This window comes from Typopeltis vanoorti, chromosome 4 (assembly GCF_054136105.1).
Source record: "Typopeltis vanoorti isolate ZY-2024b chromosome 4, IOZ_Tvanoo_1.0, whole genome shotgun sequence".
Lineage (NCBI taxonomy): Eukaryota > Metazoa > Arthropoda > Arachnida > Uropygi > Thelyphonidae > Typopeltis > Typopeltis vanoorti.
Window position 1 is genome coordinate 152,827,118 of NC_143552.1, and position 25,448 is coordinate 152,852,565.

The window sequence follows — 25,448 nt, forward strand, 5'->3', positions numbered from 1 at the left end:
AAAAACTCCCTTTCAATAATAAGGAACTTGAAATGTCAGAGAGGTATTTTTCGTAAGCGAACTCTTGGTCGGTGCGTAAAAGTATTTACTAAAATAAAGAGTCAAACGGCTTTGACTCTTTATTTTAGTAAATACTAAATTTATAAAAATCAAACAGATATTAGATCCAGCATTATTTCAAAGCAGAACGTAGAAACTATGGAAGTTTCAGAAAAACTTCCATAGTTTCCTTTCGTAAAAACTAGTTTCTACATTCGGCTTTGAAATAATACTGGATCTAATATCCACTTGAATTTTATAAACTTTGCATCGCCGAACTGAAGCCTTTTGGCTCTTTATTTTAGTAAATACTTTTATGCACTGACCAAGAGTGCACTTAAGAAAAATACACCACTCCAATGTTTCAAGTTCCTTAGTATTGAAAGAGAGTTTTTGCTCTCTTAAGGTTTTTTCTGACTGGTCTCTGAGGAGAACCAACCAGTTCAAAATAGCTGTCAGGCCAGTGAAACTTCAAAAAATGGACCAAATTATAAAGCAAATATATGGACGCCTCGGCAGCATGCATGTTTTCTAAAGTGGTTCGCACTAGGGCAACTCGTAAATGCTGGCAGGTGTATTCCCATAAGCTCTCCGGTCAACTTAATTTTACGAAACTTCCAGAGTTTCTACATTTGGCTTTGAAATAATGCTGGATCTAATATCTACTTGATTTTTATAAATTGCATTGACGAACTGAATCCTTTTGGTTCTTTATTTTAATAAATAATAATAATTATTATTAGTAGTAGTATTATTATTACTTGACACTTCTAGGAAGTCCAAAGGGGGGGGGGACATCGAGGGAGGGCATCTACTCTACAACTCTCTATCTTCACCACCCACAATCTACCAACTACAATGAACCACAAATACACCAATGCCATCTACTGCCCACCACTACCACTTGTATTTTCACAAACAATCACAAACATCCAAGCCCACGGCGGGATTCGAACTTGCATACGCTAACCGCTTGGCCAACCAAGCTGGCATATAATAATTTCCTTCATAATATAGAATATAACAGTTATTTTTCTCCAAATTTTTGTCCTAGTGACAAAACAAACAATTTTTGTCACCACTGCCAAATACCTGGCTTCATCAATTTCCTGTAGTATAGTTCCCTCAATGTGGTACACGGCTTGAAATCTTTGTATCCCAACAGGCATAACTTTACACTTTTCCCAGATTAAATTGACATCCATTATGTTTTACCCATATTGTCAGCCTATTTAAATCATCCTACAAGCTCTCTATGTCACTATTACCCTACCCAACTTTGCATCATGAGCAAACAACTGAATATCTCCCTTCAAATTATTTTCTATATCATTTATGTACAAATTAAACAGCAGTGGTTCAAGCACAGAGCCCTGTGGCACACCACTAGTCACCTGCCTTCTCCTAGATTCTGCTTCTCCATATACTACTTCTTGGTATCAGTCCATCAGCCACTCTTTTATCCATATCACCAGTTTCATATCCATTCCCATTTGTTGCAGTTTGCATAACAGAGTTTCATGTGGTATTATGTCAAATGCTTTTCAAAATCCAGCAGTATCATCATGTAGCCATTCTCTTTATTCAACTCAGCTGTTACCCTATTATAAAAAAGTTAGCAGATTACCAAGGCATTATCTACCCTTCACAAAGCCATGTTGTCCCTCTTAGAGTATCATAATCTTATCCACTCATTCCTGAATTCTCTATTTGACCAACTTTTCCTGAACTTTTATCACCACCCCTGAGACACTGATTGGTCTATAATTTGCTGCCACAGACTTAGGTCCTCCTTTATGCAAAGGAATTATTTTGCCCTCCTTCCACTCTCTTGCGACTTTGCCAGAGTCAAGACTTAAAATAAACAGCCTAGCCAAAGGCATCGTCAGATCCTCTGCAAATTCTCTTAAAATGTGAGCCAATATCTTTAAACTCAGTCCCATAGTAAAAAGTTATTATTCATGTTGTGCCTACCAGGGATCGAACCTGAGATCTTCCATGTGTAAGCTGGATCTGATAACCCCTTAAAATGTTTCTAATCAGTGACTAGAATTGAACTTATGACAGTCTTTCTTCTTCCAGTCTAGTACTATGGTGTTAAATGCCATTATCATTATTAACAACAAACCTGCACGGAGTCAAAAGACTCATTACAGAAGGTACACATAAAGCTTATCAAATTATGCCTTAAACTCATTCAACATGTCTGGCACTACCAGGTAATGAATTCCACTCATCAACCAATCTTCACACAAAGAACCTGCTCCTTATGCTCTTGCTAACACCTCCTGGTATACTTTCCAGGAATGGCCCCTTGTTCTGTCCTCCTCTCTCATTCTATGAAAATTTCTACCACAGAATGGAAGAGGAGGTTCATAGCATGGGTCAGTCTTCTCTGGACTCTTTCCAATACATCCTTATTACCATGAAAACCAGGTGACCAAATCTGCACACAATAATCTGTATGAAGTCTGATCAAGGCCTTCTACAATGGAACTTGACATGCAGAAATAAAGAGGTTATAGTTGCATGTCAAGGTCCTCAAGCATCATTGCCATAATCCAATGTGATGACTTCACTTGTGCAGTATGACCCTTGAATTTCAACTCCTTGTCTACCATCACCACTCCCAGATCTCTCATCTTCTCAACCTCATTCAAAATTTCTCCACTAATTGTGTACTTTGCATCTCATCACTGCCTACCATTCAGAACATTACACTTTGCAACAGAGAACTAACAGTTCTATTCATTTGCCACTCATACAATCTATCATGTCCTCCTGTAAGACCATAACTTCTGCTTGACTCCTCATCATTCTTACTGATTTTGCATCATCTTCAAACAATTGCATATCTCCAGTTAAACCTAGACATTAATAGACAAGTTAAACAATGATGATTCCAAAACAGATCTCTGCGGATGACAAATGGTGATTTACCTCGTTCAGGGTACTGAATCCCCATACACAATATATATACAAAATATAGGCTGATGCCTATCTGACAATCAGTTACCTATCCAATTCACTAATCTAGCATCTAATCCCATCTGTTCTAATTTAGTTTATGTGGTGATATATCAAAAATCTTTGCAAAATATAACTATATCACTGTAGACATATTTCCTTGTCCAATGCATTCGTCGCCTTGTTATAGAATACAAGTAAGTTGGTAAAGCCTAACATGCTGACAATCACAAAGAATACCGCTATTATCAACTCACTTGTATCCTAGCTATAAATAACTCCAACACCTTAACCACAACTCCAGATATACAGATTGACCTATACATTGTAGCCTTATGACCACCTTTATGAAGAAGAACAATTTTAACTTTCTTCTACTGGGAGACTTGTCCTGTTGCAATTTTGTGTTAAATAGGTAAGCCAAGGCTGACACTAACTCTCTGGAACATTTCCTAAAGGCTTGTGGTGATATGTCATCAAGTTCTATTGCCTCATTGACATCAAGCTTATTTAACTCCTCATATACCTCTTGCATGCTCACCAGTAAGTCTTCTCCCATTTCTTCTATACCTGAGCTTCTCATGATTTCACATCGAGGATAAAACACCCTGATGTATTATTGTTCACTAAATATACAGATACCAACGTATCATTTTCATCCATTAACATCATCTTGTCATAGCCTTTCTTCTTTCTACCTTGGTGTGCTCATGCGTGCACACACACAAAATTTCTGCTCAAACTGCACTTTTGCTGTCTTGACCAACTGAGTCACCTTCCAGGCCTGCTCTTTATACTCTTTGTGCAAATGATTATAACATTAAAATTGAAACAAACTATTTGATTTTTAAGACCATGGATTTAATAAACATTTATACAAATCGTCTACTAATTTCGCTAGCTGTAACTGTCTAGCTTTGTCAAGACTATAAAGGTAATGCTAGTATTAAATGCAAAAAAAAAAAAAAAGAAAAAAAAGAATAAGGTAATGGTTTAAAAACAGCTAGACAAATTAGAATGCACGTGTGACATCACACGCATTAGGCATGATGACTTAGTTATTGTTATTAAGTTGTGTTTTATAATTTTTCGCATAATTTAGTTCCGTTAAACTTAATGAATTTAACAGATTTTTCCACATGTCTTTTAATATTATTCCCTGGTTTCTATTGAGATTATTTCCTGTTCGTAGGACTACTGCAGCTTCTTTAAAGGTTCTACATCTAAAATCCTCTTCGATATATGGCATGGAACTGTTATCCCAATCTATTAAATGGTATTTTGAAGTTGAGAAATGATGTGCTAACCCTGAGGTGTCTGTTCTATTATGATTGACATCTCTGGCATGATCCTTCTTTCGAATTTCTAGGCTTCTTGAAGTTTGGCCTATGTAGGTAAGTCCACACATCCATGGTGTGCTATAAACATCTGCGTATTTGTAGAAAGCGATGCTATCCTTAGTGGATCTTAATAACTGTCTTGCACTTGTGGTAGATTTAAAAACAACTCTGATGTTAAAAGTTCTCATGATTCTTGCTATTTTGGTGGAGACTGATCCAGCATAGGGTATGACAATGGAAGATACGTACTGGGTTGTCTGAGGTTGTTTCTATAGAGAATTTTGTTGATTATATTTTGATGATAACTATATTTTGATGATAACCATTTTGCGATAGTTTTTGATATAAGCGGAAGCTCAGCAAGTATGTCTGTTTCTTCTGTGATGATATTTTTGGCTCTGTTTTTTAGCATATGTATAATGCCCAGTTTCTGTGCATAGTGATGATTGGATGTATATTGAAGATAACGTCCAGTGTCTGTAGGTTTACGATATATTGTAAGGAATGGTTAGACCATCATTTTTATTCAGATTCGGATCATGTTTGAGCATTTCATATGCTTCCTTGAATTTCCATTCGAACCAGGTTTTGGCGGTGTAGGGATAAATATGGACTACTGTACTTTGATTTACAACCTCTGGGAGTTTTTTTTATTGTCACATGCTTCTTTCTCAAGTTATAAATTTAATTTAAAAAACTATTTTTAATATAAATCTCAACACAAAGGTTGTCAGCTCAAAGTATATTAATACTGATATCCTGGGTAGGATAAGTGGTAGAAAATATGGAAACCCTGCTCACACAAAACTTTTAGGTACCAGTACCCCTAATGATGTAAGTCGTGTGACTTACGAAACTTGTGGGGTTTTAATTGCTTATTTTTATTAAACTCTTTAATTACATAATAATGTAGTCTCAATACCAAAAACTTCCCACAGAACTACTAAACGACAGAAACTTATGCTTGCATCAAGGAATTATTTTATTTATAAATGAGAACATTTAAACTGAAATAGGTGATATTATAAATCCATCTTTATTTCATAGTCAAATGAACTGAAACTTTCAAAAACAGACCAGAAAGCTTATTAGAACATAATCCTTGGGCATTGGAGTTGCATTGGCTAGCAATAATTAAAAGACGCAAGCTTCACCCAGGAAGCCATATATTCACATTTTATTAGTGCTTTTGATTAATGTTTCACTACCCTGACTTTTTTAAATTAATTAATTATTATTATTTGAACTGTCAGTTCTCATCAGAGACAAACCAGAAACCTTAAGATAACAAAGAGTTGTATTTTTACATTAAAGGGCTAAAAGGCTTCATTTTGGTGATGTAAACAGCACTTTTAATTTTTGACAATTAATCTTTGAATACATTACCTAAAGTTTTTGAGACTTTCACTAATACTTCTCCAATTTTTATCTTTTTTTCCATAGAATAATTTGGATTCATGAACTCTTTTGTCAAAATAGGAAGTAGTTCATCCGTAAAGATATCAGCCAGAACTACCAATCCTTGAATGGCCGCAAGATATATATAGCTATCACTGTCATCTATATGTTCCTAATTCAAAAAAGTAAATAAGATATAGGCTGATATTATTATAAAATCTTCCATGAAGAATTTTAAAGAAAGCATATTTCATAGTATTGAGAGAGAGAGAGAGAGAAATATGCAAAATCTTCAAATGTGTTCCTAATTTGATGAGGAAAATTCATAATGTTTTTTTTTCTTAATGAAACATTTATTGAATTAAACACGGTTTCTGCATATTTGAAATATTTTATGGGAACAATACATCTCCAAACAACTGGATATTCAAAATTAAAATTAACTATTATCATTCAATTTATTTTATTTCATTATTGCAGCCATTAAGAAAGCTGCATATCTCTATGGCATAAAAGTTTACAAATTAAAGATGCCAAGAAATTATATCCTTGGTTTAATCCTTTATCCAAGAGTAAGCAAACAAAGTTTGTGTGTGAAGATACTTCACGCACAAACATAATAATACATAATTAACAAACATACAATATGTTTTAAAAGAGGTATACCTTGAGTAGACATATCGATACAAAATTAATAACGGAAAAAACTCACATACAAAGATTATTTAATAGTATAATTTTCGCCTGTGTGTCACAGGCATCTTCAGTACATATTAAGCTCAAATTAAACAATAACAGACAATTCCAAAAAGCGGCACCTAAGTAGCTGGTGTAAGATAATTAAAAAGGTCAATACATTTCCTAAAAAATAAATTTAAAAAATTTAAAAAAATCAATACAATAAAAAGTTAGGAAAGATCAGCCGATTTGTAAAGTACTATCTCCCATAAAGGGGATAGACATAAGCCGTTGGATCTGTTTAGGTTAGGAGAATGAAGTAGAGTTTCACACATTTCTTTATAAAGGCGTTCCATGAGGAACCGACTTTTGTGGAGAACTCTTGTCTTTCTCCCCAATGAACTCTATGTCTAGTGAAGATGGCATGTTCTGCAAGTCCAGACTTTTCAGGTTAAAACAATATAAGATTGGAGTTCTTCTAGCCGAATAGAGGCAGATCTTCCCATTTGTCCAAAATAAGATAATCCACAAGAGCACGGAATCTGGTGAGAGTAAAAGAGGAGAGTAAATTTTTATCAAATTTACTCTCCTCTTCAACTAGAAGAACTGATACTTATATAAAAAATACTTTGATTTCAAAAATAAAATTTCGATCTTCATTTGGACATTTCTGATATCATGATCAGTTTAGATGTTGTTTCTTTATTTACAAATGTGCCTCTTTCTGAAAGCACTGAATTACTACAACAGGAATTTCCTTCAGACATTGTAAACGTATCTGATTTTGTAATACATTCTGGTTATTTTTCCTTTAAAAATAAGTTGTATCAACAAATTGAAGGAACAGCAATGGGCAATCCTCTTTCTCCTGCTATCTCCAAATTCTTCATGGAACATTTTGAGCAACGTATCTTTGACAACATTTCTCCCAGACTTACTCAGTTCAGATATGTCGATGACATTTTTGCTGTATGGAATGGCTCTTTGGATGAACTTCAACAATTTCTCACTAAGTTAAACGCACTTCAACCTAGGATCAAGTTTACCCTAGAAGTAGAATCAAATAAGCAGTTAGCCTTTTTAGATCTTCTAATTCTTCGCTAACCAGATGGTAACCTACATTTCTCAGTTTATAGAAAGAAGACTCATACAGGCTATTATATCCATGCGGAATCTTATCACCATCCCAGTCAAAAGGCAGGAACTATTAAACCACTGGTTCATCAGGCCCACTCCTTTTGTTCTTCAGACAATCTTTTACAGAAAGAACTACAATATATAACTTCTTCCTTTCTATCTAATGGTTATAAGAATTGCTTCATTAAAAGAACTTTGAGTAGTTTTAATATGTCTTCCTCTTCAAACACAGAAGAAATAACGCACATTCCTATCCCTTATGTACAAGGCATCAGTGAACATATAGCAAAAGTTTTAAAACCACTGAATAATTTTGTTGCCTTTCGACCATTTAGAAAAATCTCCACCTTTCTCACTTCTCCTAAGGACAAGCTTCCACATCTTAATCATCCAGGTGTCTACCAGATTCCGTGCTCTTGTGGATTATCCTATTTCGGACAAACGGAGCCTCTATTCAGCTAGAAGAACACCAATCATATATTGAATACTTTAAACCTGAAAAGTCTGGACTTGCAGAACATGTCATCTTCACTAGACACAGAGTTCATTGGAGAAAGACAAGAGTTCTCCACAAAAGTCAGTTCCTCATGGAATGCGTTTATAAAGAAACATGTGAAACTCTACTTCATTCTCCTAACCTAAACAGATCCGATGGCTTACGTCTATCCCCTTTATGGGAGATAGTACTTTAAAAAAATCAATACAATAAAAAGTTAGGAAAAATCAGCTGATCTTTCCTAACTTTTTATTGTATTGATTTTTTTTTAAAATTTATTTTTTAGGAATTTATTGATCTTTTTAGTTATCTTACACCAGCTACTTAGGTGGCGCTTTTTGGAATTGTCAGTTATTGTTTAATTTGAGCTTAATATGTATTGAAGATGCCTGTGACACACAGGCGAAAATTATACTATTAAATAATCTTTGTATGTGAGTTTTTTCTGTTATTAATTTTGTATTGATAAACATACAATATAATTTCTTGGCATCTTTAATTTGTAGTCAAACCAAGTGAAAAAACTTTCAACATCTATCTCTGACCCAGAGTAATTTAATAATAAGGTGATATGACTTCTGTATTATTTCAAATTTGGTATCCTTTCTGGGTCCGGCTCCCATTAATGGTAGCTTGTTTCCAGTGTAGCAGAGAGGTTCTACTTGGTTGCTGGTTTTTGCCTGTCACTGGGTGGGAACACCACTGAGTTTCCTGTTCTAGAGTGATTCAGATCAGGAGTGATGAGTTTAGCAGTGATCCTTTGGAATTACTCGATGAGATTTAAAGTGATCTTGTAGATCACTCAGAGTTTTTGGAGAGGTATCCTCACACTTGAACATATACCCCAATAAAGGTTGAAACTGGTCTGAATAGTGGCCCTTTCTATGGTGCATAGTATTACATACACCCTACATGATGTGAACTTTGTATTATGGGATACTAAAGAAATTGATGTGAAGTCATGAGCCTCAATATACAAGTAGCCCAGTTGTGAAAATCCTTCATGCACAAACTCTGATTAAACCAAGAATATAATTTCTTGGCATCTTTCATTTGTAGTATAAACAAGTGAAAAACTTCCAACATCTCTGTGGCATGCTGTAAATCAGTTTCTAAATTATGAAACCCACAATTCCAAACATATATATATATATATATATATATTTTTTTTTTTTTTTTTTAAAAATAGATTTAATGACTTAAAAACCGAGATTACTTATAAAGATTTAATAAGATTAATACAACTAGTTTCGACTTATAATAGCCTTCATCAGGTATTCTTAAAGGAAGAGAATAGTAATAAACATTGAAGTATCTAAAAACTTGAAAATACAGGTAAAATATCGCCACACATAATTGATACATAAAAAACGTTGTATTTTTTCAAGTTGTTCTTACAGACGTGCCATTGTTTATTGCAAGTATGCGTGCAGACTCATGTGAACGCCAATATTGAATAATGGGATACTATTGGCGTTCACATGAGTCTGCACACATATTTGCAATAAACAATGGCACGTCTGTTAGAACAACTTGAAAAAATACAACGTTTTTTATGTATCAATTATGTGTGGCGATATTTTACCTGTATTTTCAAGTTTTTAGATACTTCAATGTTTATTACTATTCTCTTCCTTTAAGAATACCTGATGAAGGCTATTATAAGCCGAAACTAGTTGTATTAATCTTATTAAATCTTTATAAGTAATCTCGGTTTTTAAGTCATTAAATCTATTTTTAAAAATGTATCACAACAACCGAGTTGAAGCATATAATTACATATATATATATATATTATCTGGGAAACAATATTAAAATTGTAAAAATACACATAAAAATGTACAAAACAATAAATGGAAAAATTTATTTCTCCTCACTCCTCATAGGCTTTCAGTCTATGAGGAGTGCCCATCACAGATGCTGTTGGATGGGAGACCTAAGAATTAAAAGTTTCCCAAACCTTGGGAAGTTTAAAACAACCATATTTATTAAGATTGGGTTGGTTTCTTAAACCTGCTGCTGATTTAAAAAAAAAAAAATGTCTTTCAAGCTTATGTTTGTTGTGGTGAAGCATAGTAGTTTTCTTTCATTTGATTCTGTGCAAGGTAGTGAAGAATTAAAAAAAAAAAAACCTTACGAAATCTTAATAAATATGGTTGTATTAAACTTCCCAATATTTGGCAAACAATGCTTATGTTTCCCAGCCTACAGCACCCACAGTGGGCACCAGTCAATAAGGCTTGAGGCTTCCAGTCTAATTTTTCACTTATTGTTTTGTGCATTTTTGTGTGTATTTTTGCAATTTTAATATGGTTTCCCTGGCAATGTCTCTAGTACTGAGACAAAACACAGGATTGATTAAACTTGTGTTTAATTATTTATATGTGCTGTATTCATTCCATTAAACTTTATAATGAGTTCAAACAAGCAAGTAAGCTTAAATCTATCATGTAACACTCAATGGGAAATTCCTCTTTAATTCTTATGTTGTTTTAGTTTCTGTGATTTTTTTAACAGATGGTATTATGAGAGTTCTACTTTAACCATCCAGATTAGACCTTCTGACTATGTTTTCTAAATTAAGTGATGCAACCAGAAGAAAACTTTTATGCCTCCATATTTGGACATTTCTGGTCAAATATCATCTACTCCAGCTGCCATTCAACATTTCAGGTTTTCAAGTACTGATATGGACCCTTGATTACATTCATCTTGAATATTTTATACTACTGTTCTTTCACTTACTTTTTTCATTTAATGGTCTGTCAAGACTCCATAATATTAGTATATTTTAGCTCTACAGTTTACCACTGAAATCTATTTGATTTGTATATTTTTCAATATCTTATACCATTTTTATCCTACAGAAAACTTAATGTTCACTTTCTGTTTTAAATCTTCTAAATACCCTTTGCATCTTAAGACAGAATGAAGATAACATTTATTAATAATTACACAGTCAATGAAGCTTTAATTATTTCTTGTGTCTTCTTTCCACATGAATTTATGCACATTTATGAAGATTGTTTAAAAAGTTTGGTAAAAAATAAGTTAAATACATTTTTTTTGGAAAAAATCAGCTTTATTTCTTAACATAGTCTTCATCAAGGTCTACACATTTGGTTCAGCGAGTTTCCAATTTTTTCATCCCATCTAAAAAGTAGGATTTGTCAAATTGTGCAAAACAGTGATTGACAGCCTTGATGACATCCTCATTTGAAGAAAATTTTTTCCCACTGAGCCAAATTTTTAAGTTTGGGAACAAGAAGAAGTCACGCGGGGCCAAGTCTGGAGAATATGGTGGATGTGGAACCAATTCGAACCTCGATTAGTGCAATTTTGCCATTGCTACGGCCGATGTGTGGGATGGTGCATTGTCTTGATGAAAGAGCACTTTTGGTGATCTGCCAATCTTGGCCATTTTTTCTTCAGTTCTTCTTTTAAATGGTCCAACAATGATGCATAATAGTTATTGTCTTACCCTTTTCAAAATAGTCTATCATGATAATTCCTTGGAAATCCCAAAAAACAGTGGCCATCACCTTCCCAGCTGACAAAACGGTGCTCTTTCACTGGGCACTGTCCACTGTTTTGACTGTTGCGTGGACTCAGGTGTGTAGTGGTGGGTCCAAGTTTCGTCTCCAGTCATGAACTGATGCAAAAATTCCTGCGAATTACGATTAAACATTATCAAACACTGCATCGAAATGTCTTTTATCTGTTTTTAATGTTTTTAATTAACAGTCAACAATCACAGCACCCATCATGCACACACATCTTTTTCATGTGCAATTTTTCTTGCAGGATATTATACACCCGTTCAGTTGAGATGCCTACAATCTCAGCAATCTCACGCACTTTCATTCGGCGGTCTTCGTCTTCCATAACAATACCACAGATTTTGTCAATCATTTTCTTCACAGATGTCAATCACGGATTTTGTCAATCATTTCGTAATGACCTCAGTAGGGCATCCAGAATGCGCTTCATCTTTGATGGACTTACAACCCATGTTTAAACTCATCTATCCAAAAATAAATAGTCTTTAATGCTGGTGCAGAGTCCCCATGAACTGCATCTAACTCGGCTTTGATCTGTGTGGCTGTCCATTTCTTCAAATAAGTGTTTTATCACTGCACGAAACCCATTTTTACGAAAAATGCGAACACAGTCATTTTAAACATTTGCCAAATGAAAACTATGCGTCGCACGTGGCAAAAATTTTGCCAGAGATCTTTTTCATGATCTCTGGCAAAATATGTGTCGATATTGGTATGAATGAATGAATTGTGTCAGCATCTATTGGCAATTTACCAAACTTTTCAAACAACCTCGTATGCTGGAACATAGTATCAGTAATAACTAGTCCATGTCCTGAATGAAAATCTAGGAGGGACTTACCATTATTATAAGCTTTGCTCTTTTCTCCTAATGTTTCCAAAACATTGTTATATGTTTAGTATCCATGTCCTACTCTGCTGTTTAGATCTCAAAAAAAACTCTTTCCATTTCTTTATGTCAGCTATGTTCTCTAATGACTCAAAAAAATACTCAATTTCTTCTTCTTCTTCCATTCCTCCACATTTTTACTTCAAATTGCCTGACAATGAAGTAATTTTTCTTCATGTTTGCTGTTGAATGCAATGGTTACTCTTTCCTTTGCCTATTCACTACTGCTTGAATATAAGCCTTATATTTAGCAGAATCCCAATCTGTTTTAGTCATCTTTGTCTTGACAACACGAATTATTCTCATGTGGTACTTCTCTAATTCTTCTGTCAGCTTGACTTCTTCTCAACTGAAACTGTTCTGATGGTAGTTAATCTTGAATTGTGATGTTTAGTTTGAGTTTATTCCAGTAGTTCACTTTTTAATGTTCTACTTGATTACCTAATGAAAACAGCAGGGCCTTGTTTAAGGCCATACTGATTAAGCCTTGACTAGGAAGTCAGCATGGTATTTCATGTTGTATCATATTTTTTGTTTGTTTTAAGCAATTACAGAATCTGCCTTAACTAAATCTGAAATTACCAACCCTTCCTCATTCACTAAGTATTATTATTATTGTGCTGGCCACTGATGGCATAAGTGGCAATGTCATATTAAAAACGAGGATACTAGGAAAGAACTTAATATTGTTAGCATCCAGGAATGTGTTAGCAGAGCTAATCTCAGGTGGTATGGTCACTAAACAGAATGGGAGAGGAAAGATTAGCAAAATAAGTGTTCTTTGCCAGGTTGGCAGGAAAAAAGACCCAGAAGAAGACCAAGATATAGGTGGATTGATACAGTAAAAAGTGCCTTAGAAGATAGAAATATAAGATCTGATAATGTTGAAGTCTTGACAGGCAACAGCTTGATTTGGAGGAAAATTGTTGATAGGAAGTTAGTAATAGTATAAATTTTTTATACAGTACTATCACATCCTGTACATCCCTTGAGGATACATATTAGGAATTTGATGATGATGATGATGATGATTGTGCTAGTACCTCCATGGAGTCCAAAGACTCATCATGGGAGATGCAATCTATTCATACTATATCTATTGTACCTCTCCAGGAACTCATTGATGGACAGAGCAGTCATAACTAACTCTGGTAACTGACATTCCACTAATTCACCACTCTTCCAAGTAAAAATCCAGTCCACACCCCTTTGCTAATCACACTCTTACTCAATTTCCAGAGATGACCTCTTGTTCTGTCTCTTCTAGCCAAGGGCTGAAATATGTTCTCTGTAACACCCTTTTTGTAACTTAATGTTTCTTTCATATCCCCTCTTTTTCCCTTATCAACAAACTTTTGCAACCCTAGAGTTTGAAGAATAAATAGAGTAGGAGTGAAATGATGCGTAATCTAATTAAGTAAGAAATTCATAAGAAAAAGAAGATGTCGAAGGAATATCGTGTGCATAAGGATGATATCAGTTATGATAATTCTAAGCAGCAGGACAGAAGAGTCACAAGTGTTGTACGGAAAGCTAAGTCCGAGTATGAAAAGAAACTGCTCTGCAAGTTAAAGACAGAATGAATATGAAATAACTCTACTGAATGTAGATGGTATGTGAATGACTGATGCAGAAGTGTTGTTCAGCTAATGGGCAGTCATTTTGCTAAAAGCTATCAACCTGGTATATGCAACATTGAACTCACCACTACCTCTTCATTACATGAGAAACTCATGTGGATGAGGAGGTAGTACTAGAGCTATTGCACAAACTGAATAAGAATGCTGCAATAGGAACTGACGGGATATCAGCACAGATGCTAAAAGACAGATGAACTGGCTATTCCCTTGACAAGGCTATATAATTTGAGTCTCAGAAGAGGAAAGATTCCACAGGAGTGGAAAGAATGCATAGTAATCTCAATGCACAAGGGTGGTGCAAAGACCAGCATACCCAACTATCGACCAATCAGTATCTCAGGAGTGGTAGTGAAGATTTTGGGAAAGTTAGTTAGGGCTTGCATTCAAAAATGAGTTGCCAGAGAGTTTCTACTTTGCAATGTACAGCATTGCTTTGCTAAAGGAAGGTCATGTTTTAGTAACTTCCTCACATTCTATAATAATGTTACCACTGAGATAGACAAGGAGAATGGATATACTATGATACTTTTGGATTTTGCTAAGACTTTTGACAGAATACAGCATGGAAGACTGGTGCATAAATTGGAGCATATGGGATTGGATTATAAACTATTGGCATGGATAAGAGCATGGCTGACTGACAGATATCAAAAAGTTGTACATGGGGGTGTGAATCTGCCAGATTCAAGGTAACCAGTGGTGCACATCAAGGATCAGTCCTTGGTCCATTGTTATTCCATCTATACATTAACGACATTGGGATGGATTTGACAAGCAACACACAGCTATTTGCTGATGATGTAAAGATAGGTAGGGTAATCAGGAGTGCTGCTGATATGCAGTACTTGCAGAATGATTTGAATAGGGTGGAATTGTGGGCATGTGAAAATGGCTTTCATTTTAATGTTAATAAATGTAAGGTCATACATTTTGGTGTGATTAGATATCCAATGTCATATTATATAGGTAGGATTATGCTTAAATAAACTGATGAGGCTAGGGAGCTTGGAGTTTTAGTAGACAGGAAGTTGAAGTTCAAGGGTCATATAGCAAAAATTGTAAATATAACTCAGAGAATGGCAATACTGAAATGAACCTTGACATGTAAAGATAAGGCAGTCATTTTGCCTCTTTACAAGGCCTTAATAAGATCTCATTTGGACTATTCTGTGGTTTCCATGGTGATTCTGATACAGTGGAGAGAGAGAGAAAGAGAGAGAGAATGCAAAGGAGAGTGTCAAAAATGATACCAGGATTGTGGAATACTGATTATGAAGACAGATTGAGAATTTGTAGGCTGCAGGCACTAGGAAACAGGAGAAAGAGGGATGATATGACTGAGACTTACAAACTTCTGAAAGGATCATAAAGAATTTCAGTGGATGGAATTTTTCATTTTATGGAGGGTGGGGAAAGGAAGTGAGGGCATCCATGGAAGTTGAGAATGAATGCTGTCAAGAAAGGGGTTGTGGGCTAGATTTTTCTCTAATCAAGTAGTGCATAATTGGAATGGATTGCCTTTGAATGTTGTGTGTGCAAGTAGCGTGAATGAATTCAAGAACAGGTATGACAGCTGGTGTGAATAATATGGCCTCCTTCAATGAGTTGATGACTCTCTGGAGGTTTCTCTTAATAATAAAATAATAATAAACCCTCAATCTATCTTCATAAGAAGCATTCTACAGACCACTCACCATCTTGGTCCCTCACTTCTGGATCCTCTCCTCTACTTCCTTATCACCAAGAAGCCCAGATGACCAGACCTGAGCCAGTAATTCAGATGGATGTATCAAGGACTTATAGAAAGGAAAGATGCCTTCCTTATTTGTGCTTGTTAGTGTGTTCTTCAATAACCAAGTAATCCTATGTAAGCAAACCATGTTTGCACATGAAGTATGTTCATGACTGAGCTACTTGTATATAGAGGCTAATGACTTCATATCATCTGCCTTAGTATCCCATAATGCAAAGCACACATCCTTTGCATTATGGGATACTAAGGCAATCATAAAGGATGCTAAGTCATGAAGATACTTCACGTGCAAACATTGTTTTCTTACACTTGGATAAAGGATTAAATCAAGAATATAGTTTTATCACATCTTTAATTTATTAGCAATATGTCCCCTGAACTTTAATTTTCTATCTACTACCACTCCCAAATCCCTAGCTTCATCAATTTTCTGGAATACGGCTCCCTCAATGCAGTATACAGCTTGCAATCTTTTATCCCAAAATACGTTTAACATTGTCCTTATAAGAAAGTGAAAGTTAGGCATTAGGTGAGAGACCCTCTCAGTTATTCCCATTTGTTAAAAGGCTATGTTTAGTTCTCCTCCTGCTTATATAGCATTGATTGTTAAACAACACTTGAATCGATAATGAGTGCATACAATCCTGACTACTACCTCATTCTGGTGAATGGGAGATGTTGGCAGTGAGTATAATATACAGTTAGAAAATTTAGATTAATAATTCAAAAACCTAAGGAAAATCAAAGTGAAACTGAAGATAAATTAAAAACTTAATTATAGAAAGATGGAGGCATATGAGATTATATGAAACTAGATTAATATAAAAAATTGAAAGCAACGAATAAAAGGAAAATGACATTGTTAATGTATCTTGGAGTTAAATAAAATGTAACAAAATATGAAAGGCAGGCAGTTCCTGCTTTATGTTTTTTTTTTTTTTAAAGTATCAACAAAACCCAAAATATGTAATTTAATTGCAATAAATAAATGCTAAACAATCAGAAATCTGGCATTTCATCTGCCCGTATAGCTATTCACTGACTTGCATACATAAAGAATGGTTATGTTCCACTTCATTTTGCTGTCTTATTTAAAATTTATCCCATATAAACAGTATACTATACAGCATGCCAAATCAAAGTAATGCTACACGTAGTGATGGTAATATAAAAAACAGAAAAGAGAAATAACACTGGAAACAAAATATGAGATTATAAGCAAATATACAGCTGAAATGACTAAATTAAAGATTAAATATTATTGTGAGAAATATTACCTAAGCACTTTACTTCATGTGAAGCACTAAGCTCTTCATGTGTGTATAATTTTAAAGAATAAAGAAAAATATTTGAAGGAGATTAAAAATGTGCTTGATTTTAAATTTCAAACTATGTTTTCATTTCTTTGGATAAACAAATCATTATTGTTTAACCATAAATTACTGTTTTGTTGACCTTTATATAAAATTAAATCTATAGGAAATAAATACCTGCTTTACATATTTTTACTTTATGAGCATGTGCTAGGGATGAATGAACTCTAAAATCAGAACAACCTGTATTAGTGGTTTAATCAAGGCATTAAATTTTAGTTGAAATAAACAAAATAATCATGTTCGGAATATAAAACTAGGAAAACAGATTACATTTCTGAGAAACATGAAATAGAATGTGATTAAGTAGAAATTACAAAAATCTCTGAGAAGATTGCTCAAAGGACTGGTATATGTGGATGCTTGGAGTGCGTTTGAGGAAAGAGAGGAATTGTATGCGAGAGACCATTTACATTTGAATAAGGAAGGACGTAGGCATCTGGAGAGATTGCTGTTCTGAACGAGTCAGTGTGTCCCAGGGAGGATGATAGCAGGGGTGGCCTCTTGTGGGAATGGATACTTGGGAGAAGGGAGACAATGTCAGGTAACACTGAACCCAGTGGAGTCTAGAAGGGATAATGCTGGGTATAGAAACAATGGCATTTATATGCTTTATACTAATGCCAGGAGTATCTGGAATAAGAGAGAGGAATTGGTGGCGCAGATGGCATCAGACTGGCCAAAAATTATTGCGATCACTGAGACGTGGTTGACAGAAGGGGATATAACAACAGGAATAGAAGTCGCTGGGTATAGCATTTTTCGTCAGGATAGGAGGGGAAAGCGTGGTGGTGGGGTACTGCTTATGATAAGTGATGACCTATGTCCTCTAAGAGTGGAGAATTTGGAAGGAAGTGAGACAAATGATTTTGAGAGCATATAGTGTGAGGTAGAGGTAGGCAAGACAGGATATTTAGCGGGGCGTTGCTACAGACCCAGGAGCACAGAGGATGGGGACCAGGAGATGTTTAGACAGCTAAGTTTGGCAAGTGCAAGAAGAATGATTGTTATGGGAGATTTTAACTTCAGTAGTATAAATTGGAGAGAGGAAGATGCATGTAGCAATAGGGGAATGGAATTTCTAAAATTCTTGAGGGACAAATGTCTTAGGCAACATGTAACAGAGGGAACAAGAAGTTCAAGAGTTTTGGATTTGGTTATAGCATCAGAAGAGCTGATAATAACTGAGATGACATCTCTCCCACCAGTTGGAGAGAGTGACCATATCGTTTTGACTTGGAAAATGAACAGACATGCAGGAGTATCAAAGAGATGGGAACATATGGGGAATTATAAAGCAGGTGATTATAATAGTCTTAGACGTCAACTTGGGGAAGTTTCGTGGAGGGAGGAATTGGAAGGCCGCGATATCACTAGTGCGTGGGAAATTGTGAAAGAATATTTGTTATCAGCAATGGTAAGTTGTATACCACGAGTGAAGAAGAGGACGCAATTTGGAATAAAGTGGATGACAAACAATATTAAACAGGAATTGCATGCGAAAAAGAGGCTATGGAAGAGATATAAGGAGACAGGTGAAGAGATGCATGAGGAATATAAGACACGGGCCAGAAGAGTGACTAGTGTGGTAAGGAAAACGAAACTGGAATATGAGAGGAGATTGGCCCTAAGATCCAAAGAAAATCCTAGGGAATTTTTTAGCTATGTGGCCAGTAGGAGGAGAAATGACTGTGGAAGAATGATATTGTGGGATAAAAATGGGAATAGAGTGACTGATGCAGAGGACATAGTGGAATTGTTCAATGAGCACTTTATTGGAGTATTTCATCCTAGAGGAGTCAGTTTTAATGCTAGAGGGATAGGACTGGTTCGAGGTCTGGAGGTACAGGAGGAGAGTGTGTTTCAGATACCGAGTACTCTGGATGTCAGTAAAGCTGTGGGACTGGATGGTATTTCACCACAAGTTTTGAGAGAATGTGCTAGGGAATTGACAGTGCCTTTAACGTGGCTTTTCAATGAAAGTCTGGCTTTGGCAAAGGTGCCCAGGGAATGGAAGGAAGGTAAGATAGTGCCATTGCATAAGGGTGGTAACAGACTGGAAGTGTCTAATTATAGGCCAGTCTGTGTGTCATCAGTAGTTGTTAAGATCTTGGAGAAAGTAGTGAGGGACCGTATACAGCATTGGGCAGATGAGGGTAATGTTATCTGTGAGAATCAACATGGATTTGTGAAAGGACGCTCTTGTTTTAGCAATATGCTAGCCTTTTATAATAAAGTTACAAGAACATTAGATGAGGGGAAGGCATATACTGCAATTTTCTTAGACTTGGCGAAGGCATTTGACAGGGTGCCACATGATAAGCTGATATTTAAGTTGCAGCACATGGGTCTGGATGTCAGATTGGTCAACTGGATTCAGGATTGGCAGTCTGATAGGTATCAGAGAGTTGTGTATGGTGGAGCAGTTTCCAGGAGGCAGAGGGTTACAAGTGGGGTCCCACAGGGCTCAGTACTAGGACCTATATTGTTTAACCTTTATATCAATGACATAGCCAGTGGATTGCAGGGGGATATTCAGTTGTTTGCGGATGATGCGAAGCTGGGAAGGATTATTAGTAATAGTGCAGATGTGGTAGCCCTGCAAGAGGATTTAAATAAGCTAGATAGATGGGCAAATGAATGGGTGTGTCAGTTTAATGCAGCAAAATGTAAGGTCTTGAGGTTTGGGAAACATCGATGGGATGCTGCATACTCTATGGGAGGAGTTATAGTGGAGGAAGTAGGGGAGACAAGAGATCTGGGGTTGATGATTGATTGAAACCTGAAGTTTAGGAGACATATTGCAAAGGTGGTGAAGGTAACACAGAGGATTGCTGCTATTATGAGAAGGACACTGACCTGCAGAGATAGGAAGAGGGTTATCATTCCGTTGTATAAGTCTCTGATCAGACCACACTTGGACTACTGTTCTCAGATTTGGTCCCCAGGATTTGAAGGGGATAAATTAACTGTGGAAAGGATACAAAGATGGATGACAAAGATGGTTTCAGGACTGTACAAGGATAGTTATGAGGATCGGCTGAGAATGTGGACTGCAGAGTTTGGTGGATAGAAGAAGGAGAGGTGATGTGATTGAGACTTTTAAACTGTTGACAGGTGGTTACAGGGTTGACACTGGGGAGTTCTTTCGCTTGGTTGAACAGCGAGAAGGAGTGATGACAAGAGGCCATCCCTGGAAGTTACGAAAGGAAACTGTGAGCAAGAGGGTAAGGAGATGTTTCTTTGTGTGGAGGGTTTTTGAGCCATGGAATGCATTGCCTGATGGAGTGGTGGGAGCGAGAACGGTCAGTGAGTTTAAAGAGTGGTATGATAGACTTTGTGTTTCTCAGGGGGGGATCTCCCCTCAATGAGTCTTGACAGACTTTATGTCTTAGGAAGGACCTCCCTTGATGAGTCTTTTGACTCCTTGGAGGCCTGAATAATAATAATAATAATAATAATAATAATAATAATAATAATAATAATAAAACAAATGGAGAATGATTTTTGTGAAACTCAAAAACAGATATGAAGAATGATGCAAAACTACAACTTCAGCATATTTAGGCAAAACTTAGCAGAAAAAAAAAAGAATGATAAAATATTTTAGGAATTTGTATTCACAAGAAAACAAACAAACAGTAAGGAAAAATTATTTCCCTTAGAAATTCAAATACAGGCAAACACTATTGGCCATGGCAAGTTACATATACATAAATTATATATCAATCTCAGACAAGAGATTAACAAGAAGTAACAAGAAATGCACAATATATATAAAAAAATAAAAATAAAAAAAGCTTATTAGCTTATGTGAGAGCTACTTATAGTTTTCTAATCATTAGATGAGATGGTAATTAATAGTTTTGAAGAAAATTTAACAAAAAATAATACCAGATGTAAGTAAATAAATCACTGTAGCTAGCACAAAATTTCTATAAATCTTCTAGCATAAAAAACTTGATGGTGACAGATGGCTGTTTGAAAATTTCTCATTTACTATAACTTTCAGATGTAAAGTAAACAAGTGTAATCACACTTGGACCTTTAAAAAAAAAAAAAAATTGGCATAATTTTACTTAAAATATCCTCCACAGTATGGTGTTAGTAGTGGTAAACAGTATAGTAATACACTAACTGTACCACTACTCACACCATACTGTGGAGGATATTTTAAGTAAAATGTAAAATTATGCCAATTTTTTTTTTTTTTTTTAAAAAGGTCCAAGTGTGATTACACTTGTTTACCTTACATCTGAAAGTTATAGTAAATGAAAAGTTTTCAAACAGCCACCTGTCACCATCAAGTTTTTCATGCTAAATTTATAGAAATTTTGTGCTACTTACAGTGATTTATTTATTTATTTACAATGCAATTTGCAAAATCAGAGACCATTTTAAAATTATACTTGAAGCTACTGATCCCATCTAAAATGCTTCTTTCTGTCTCACTCAAAAGAGTGTCGCTAATCCTTCTTGCATATTAATATAGAGATCAAAACTGCAAGAAAATTATACTTTAAGGTAAGTTTTGAGAGTAAGAAAAATCATTGTCTTATATTTTGATAAATATTTACTTATAGCAAAGTTTTTACCTGAAAGATCTTTAAGAGCACATCCTTATTCTGAAGTGTTTCTGCATCCCGAGACTGCAAAAGCTGCTTCAGTGTGATAAGTGCATGTCCTTGAAGTGCTACTGAAGGAACCCTCAGATTTTCTAGTGCTTCCTGATAACATGATAATACTGAATTCTTGATATCCTCAGAACCAGTGATATCACGAACATTGTCTAACTGTACACTTTTCTTACAAGCATCACTAATACTACTTGAAGCAATTTCTTTTTCTTCTTTCAGAGAAACCTGATTTTTGCAATTTTTGTTATTTAGTCTATCGAAACTAATTTTGTCAGGAGTGTTTTCTTGCTGCACTGTCATCTCTTGCTTTAAATGCTCTTCAACTGGATATACATTATTCTCATGTTTAATCATATCACTATTTAGCTTCATTTTCTGGATATCTATATCAACTGCACCATGAGTAGAAATAGTAATTCTTAAGTTCTGTGATAAGGTTTTAATTTCTTCAGAAGGGTGAAAAGAAGCCAAAGATGCAAGAGCTGGTAAAATATTCTTTACCTGGTTCCAATCAGAGGAAGACAGCTGAAAAATAAATAAATAAAAATATATGGATAGAGTAACACATCAACAATATATTTGCAGATTTAAAGTTATAATCTAACAAGATGAAGATGTACTCACCAAAACCAATATAAAAAAATTATTTAAAGTTCATCATTCTTTAGTGGTAAAATGCATGAATAACTAGAAACTAAAATTTGTGGATATACTGATCTGAGAAAATATCAACTGTTTATTTTAACAATTGTAAGTATACAGTAGAGCATGATCAATTCATATTTTAAGGGACTAATAATAGCTTTGAATTAAATGAATTCAAATTGTATGAATGTTTCTGCAATGTTTGCTCAAATTTCCCAACCCAAATCGATGTAAAGTCAGAAAACGTAACTGAAATATCCGAAAACAGATTACCTGGCAACTATTCATTTAAAAAAACTTCCTTTGCAAGTTTACCCCCCCACCCCACCCCAAAAAAAAAAACTATAGTAAGTCACAGGTGCCACTACCAATACCCTGACAATACCATAGCTGTCAGTATTACAGTAGCAACAGTATTACAGTAGCAACAGTTAATGATTGGAGTTTGTTTCTTCAGGTGAGAAACAATATACATTTTGGCTGTAACTGATATATCAAATCATGCACCCATAAACTAATTTATGACTTAATTTTAAAAAAGTTAATATAAACTGTACTAAAGAATGTCACAGATTGACTTGAGACTTAGATAAAATACAAAATAGTTTTTAAAAATTCATTTAATTCAAGAAAAATTCATTTCAATCATCCATAAACATCAAGAGGCATGTGTGTTACTGCATGTGCTATAATATAAGGTACAGCTCAAAATTTTTGAGACAATTAACATAAACCAATTAATAAACATACCATGCTAATTTTAGATTAAACGTCAAAGTAGGACACCTCCTTCACTGATGCACTTGTTTGCACGTTCAGCCAATTTGCTGATGCCATCTAAAATGCCTTTTTTATGGAATACTGCTCAGCTCCCTTGTAACTTAACTCTAAATCTCATTTAGTGTTTAGAAATGATGACCTTTTAACACAAATTTAAATTCTGAGAAAAGAAAAACACTCGCTGGAGCAAGGTATGGCGAGTAGGATGGGTGGAGAAGGGTAGTGACTTTCTTGCTTATCAAAAATTGCTTCAGAACTGCATTGTTGTGAAGAAGGAAATAATCATTTCCTACTTCATTGGTACAATGCCAGCTTTCCTCGATTCATTCTTTATAATAGGCAATGCAAAACATCATTACAAAATTCTGCATTGACCTTTTGATAATTAGGGACAACCCTGTGATGAATAACTCCTTCCACACAAATGAAAAAGACAGTGAACACTGTTTTCACTCAATTTTTGAAAATGCAGCTTTTTTAGGTTTTGGTGAATTTTTTCTTGCCCACCCTATATTTTGTTGCTTCACTGCAGGATCATAAGCAAAACACCATATTTCATCACCAGTAACAATTTAGTTCCAAAACGATTTATCTTCTTTTGCCGTTCTTTACGGAGAACTTTATCACTACTGTGCTTCTTTATTGCATCAGTTAGAACATTCACTCACAAAATGCACCTTAACAACTGCCGAACACAGGCTACAGATACTTAGTCAAGTAATAGTCAAAAGTTTGCTACAGATATTTCATGTGTCAGCCAATAGATGGCATATGCAATCCTCTTGTGGTAACATTAGTCTCAAAACTTTTGAGCTGCATCATGTATAATCTCATATTGGCATGCAGTTTACAATTCAGTCTAATTACAATGGATTAAAGTAGGGATAATCTGTAAATGAGGTCATCTTGAGAAGGATTTTGGACACCCTCTCCAATTATTCTTTAAAATTTCCAACTGATCGATTTGTCATAATCTTATATATATTCTCAAGGGTATATCAGATATGACAATCTAACACAATATTTACCAGTTTCCAATCAACTGCTTTCTTCCAAATTAGTATTTAACAAGATCTTGATTTCATCATCTTTCATAATTCAATATTCTAAAACACACCAAAATGCATCACTATGCATATATCTTGGTCTATCTACTGCCCTGCCATTTTTGGTTCAGTTGTTTTGTCGGTCTTTCATCACCGGAAGTATAAGCAATGGTATTCTTAGATTAGCTCTGCTAATGCATGCTTGAATATTGATAATGTCAACTTCGTTTCTGATGTTTTAATTTTTTAATATGATCCTGCCGCTGATTTATCTATTCACTCTCTTAATTTTCAAAGAACTCTCATATATGTCTGCTGTCTTTGATTTGATTAACTCTTATCTGTAATGCAGCTAGTTAGATCCATACACGGATCTACCTCTAATCATTTATCAAAACTGATTTCTTGGTTGTTCGATATACATTTATTTAAATGTGTTCATGCCATATCAGCCTTTTCTTATTTTGTTATCTATTTGCATATTTAATTTGCTATCTTCACTAATCATTGTACCTAAATAGCTAACACATGTATCGTTTTATAGATTCATCATGGAGAGTGGCTGATGTTTTCTGTTTACATGCTGATTCTGGCCTCATTATTTTTTATCTTTTGATTGCTGATTTTCATGTTGAGTTTCACAGCAATATTTAATTGGTTAATGATTACTGAACATGTTTAACTCAAGATTTATATATTTAAAAGGATAATGTCATTTGCATAGCGTAAACTATATTTAATATCAACAGTTTTAATATAATGTTCAATATCACTTTCTTCAATTATCAACAGTAATGCAGATAATGCAATCTTTAATAAGTCTTGTACGAAATTTAATCAAGCAGATAAGAAGATATACATCCTACCCAATTTTATATTTTGATAAATTAGTTGACTTATGTATCAAACAATTTTATAATAAAAGAAAAAACTGGAAAGATAATGATATAATGAATTACCCCTTCTCCCTCTATTTACAGTAATGTAATCCAGTTTTTTTTAATACTCTAAAAATTATCTCCCTCCTCCATTTATAAACAGGAACATAATGCAATTTTCTTTAATACTCT

The 25,448-nt window shown here is 34.8% G+C and overlaps 1 protein-coding gene across 1 annotated transcript in view; it reads right to left on the minus strand.

Moving 5' to 3' along the window:
• The window catches only part of Tango6 (transport and golgi organization 6), a 410,302-nt gene that overhangs the window by 90,113 nt on the left and 294,741 nt on the right, over positions 1-25,448 (minus strand). The window contains exons 15-16 of the mRNA XM_090391522.1: positions 21,866-22,432; positions 5,733-5,916 (exon numbers count right to left, since the gene is read on the minus strand). Of these exons, the coding sequence (XP_090247648.1) occupies positions 5,733-5,916; positions 21,866-22,432 (751 nt within the window). The remainder of the gene's footprint in view (positions 1-5,732; positions 5,917-21,865; positions 22,433-25,448) is intronic.